Here is a 2,547-nt window from a genome sequence, read left to right as displayed (position 1 = left end):
AAATGGATTTAAAAATATTTTTGCAGCATTTTTTTCATCCCACATCACAAATATTGAGCCAACCTTACAGACAAAACGGAGCATGTTTGTATAGGTAATGCTAAGTCCAAGTATTGCTCAGTTAGTTGTGGAGTTCCTCTGGGGTCATTCCTTGGATCCATTTTATATAAACTTCTCCATGTAAGGTCATTCGCTGCCTGCCATGGAGTTGCATTCATTGCTATGTAAATGACACTCAATTTTATGTGAACACTAAAGCAACTGCTTATGTTATACATTTGTCAAGAAGAAATATTCAAATATCAGTCAAAAAAAMCCMAMMAAAAAACGTGTGAACTTGTTTTAATTAATTTTGTCTCTCCTCTTCAGATTTGTGCCAGAAGATGAACGGCCTGTCCATACGAGAGCTTTGCTGCCTCTTTTGCTGCCCCCCCTGTCCCAGCCGCATTGCAGCCAAACTGGCTTTTCTCCCTCCAGAGCCCACTTATGCGTTGCTCCCCGACCCAGATCCCGGATCTGGAGCAACAACCGTGTCTGCCGCCAACTCTGGAGCTGCTCCTCCGTCACTCGGAGCGCCGGGACTGCGTTCGCGGCTGGGTAACGCTGGTGGATCAGACAGAGGAGGCGGTGGAGGAGGCGGTAGTGGCGGTGGAGGAGGAGGAGGAGGCAGCAGCAGTGGCGGCGCTGCCACCACCAGCAGCACCATCACTGGTCCCGAAGGCAGGTGGAAGTTGCACCTCACAGAAAGAGCCGAGTTCCAGTATTCGCAGAGAGAACTGGATGTGACCGACGTGTTCCTGACCAGATCTAGCCGAGGGAACAGGGTTGGATGCATGTACATACGCTGTGCTCCCAACGCCAGGTGAGACATGAATCACCACTGTGAGACTGTCGACGCTCAGATCTGCGCTTCATAAACCTGTTAGCAAGCCACCAGCGTTGTACAACAAATTTCAGGTTTGAGTTTCCAGTCTTTGTGCTCCACTAACTCCCATCCTTCTCTTTCTTCCCTGTCTGTCGCTCAGGTTCACAGTGTTGTTCTCACATGGCAACGCCGTAGACCTGGGTCAGATGAGCAGCTTCTACATCGGCTTGGGCACCCGCATCAACTGCAACATCTTCTCCTACGACTACTCAGGCTATGGCGTTAGTACCGGCAAGCCATCTGAGAAGAACCTTTACGCAGACATCGACGCTGCGTGGCACGCCCTTCGCTCTCGGTAAGGAGGCAAGATTCGTTTTAATTTAGCTGGTGGATAACATTTGAGCCCCTACTGGCTCTTTATGTTATTTTATTTTTTNTTTTTTTTACAAAATATACGTGCTGCAAACACAAAACTTACACTTTATACACAATATCTACTCTAGTACGTAATGAAATGTTTGAGTCACAGAACCGGGTTTGTATTGCCTTGGAATGATATTTGTCTTTAAAGAGTAAACAGCGCTAAACTGCATCAGATAAAAAAATATATAAGAACACATTTGATGTTTCTTCTTCTTCTAAGTAAGCAGTATATATGAAAAAATATTTACAATATTCCTACTTAGTTTAGTTTTAATATGTAGCTTTGTTGCCTGGTTGAATGAGGATTTGCCACTCTTACGTCACTTCCGGATGAAGTCGGGCAGTAGTAAAAAAAAAAAAAAAATCTGGTAGCCATGAATTTCAGCTAGCTTGCCACCGACAACTGGTTGGTACACTTGAGTAAGTCCATCCATGTCAAGACACAAGAAGGATTTTCGTAGTCCTACGCTGCTTCTGAGTACATATAGGACCTCTCCATCCCGCCTATCGCCCTGCTGTGAATCGGTAAGTAGGTCGCTTTCAGACGGCCAAGCTAACGAGCTAGCAGCAGCAGCAGCCGCCGCTAGCTGGGCAACCTGCTAGCGGTAGTGATGGATGGATTTGGCTGCTAAATACAGAGGTTCCGGTGATCAGTTTGACTTCTGTCGTGTTGGCTTTCTCCTCGCCTGTATATGCTAATCTTACGGACCAAATCCAACGCTTTAWATCATGTTTAAAGCAGGTTTCATTAGCATGCCAGTGAGTCTTGTGTTTTTGCTGAGATAGTGCTGTGAGTATTATCCCTGTTTACCCTTGTCAAAAGCATCTGATGTCATGCAATTTATCGCCTATTGTTCGTAGAGACCAACAATTTGCTTTCTTTGGAGTATTCGCATAAGTAATCCTTGTTATATCGAGTCCTTAAAATAAACTCACATGTGTGATCTGTGATTTTAAGGGTTTTTAAACGTATAGTTTACTATAAAATTAGACTGGAATACAAGAAGGTGTATGTTGTCTGATTGTTTGTTCGTATTTARTACASTGTTCAATTTCAACAAATCATTTTACTTTGACTAGGATCTGGCTGGCTCACCGAAGAGACTGCAAGACGTTGGTGCAGAGCTTTTCCAGTTAACTTCAACAAAAAAAGATTTCTAAATACAGGTATGTGTGCCATTTATCCAAGTAGGTATGTTAAGGTTGTAACCTTTTCAAAAGGATAGTATAGAAAAGTAATTTATTTAATCTGGACAAAT

The 2,547-nt window shown here is 43.8% G+C and overlaps 1 protein-coding gene and 1 long non-coding RNA gene across 2 annotated transcripts in view; both read left to right on the top strand.

The window, feature by feature from the left end:
- The first annotated feature begins 370 nt into the window (after nucleotides 1–370).
- LOC103479270 (protein ABHD17A-like) overlaps nucleotides 371–2,547 on the top strand; it is a 9,763-nt gene continuing 7,586 nt past the window's right edge. The window contains exons 1-2 of the mRNA XM_008433623.2: nucleotides 371–862; nucleotides 1,026–1,220. Of these exons, the coding sequence (XP_008431845.1) occupies nucleotides 384–862; nucleotides 1,026–1,220 (674 nt within the window). The 5' untranslated portion in view covers nucleotides 371–383. The remainder of the gene's footprint in view (nucleotides 863–1,025; nucleotides 1,221–2,547) is intronic.
- Nucleotides 1,613–2,429, top strand: LOC108167058 (uncharacterized). The gene is made up of 2 exons (XR_001777461.1): nucleotides 1,613–1,813; nucleotides 2,369–2,429. It is a non-coding gene; the product is annotated as an uncharacterized LOC108167058 (long non-coding RNA).

This window comes from Poecilia reticulata, linkage group LG17 (genome assembly GCF_000633615.1).
Source record: "Poecilia reticulata strain Guanapo linkage group LG17, Guppy_female_1.0+MT, whole genome shotgun sequence".
In the NCBI taxonomy this organism is placed as follows: Eukaryota; Metazoa; Chordata; class Actinopteri; order Cyprinodontiformes; family Poeciliidae; genus Poecilia; species Poecilia reticulata.
The sequence above is the reverse complement of the archived record's forward strand: the minus strand, read 5'-3'. Positions and strand labels throughout refer to the sequence as shown.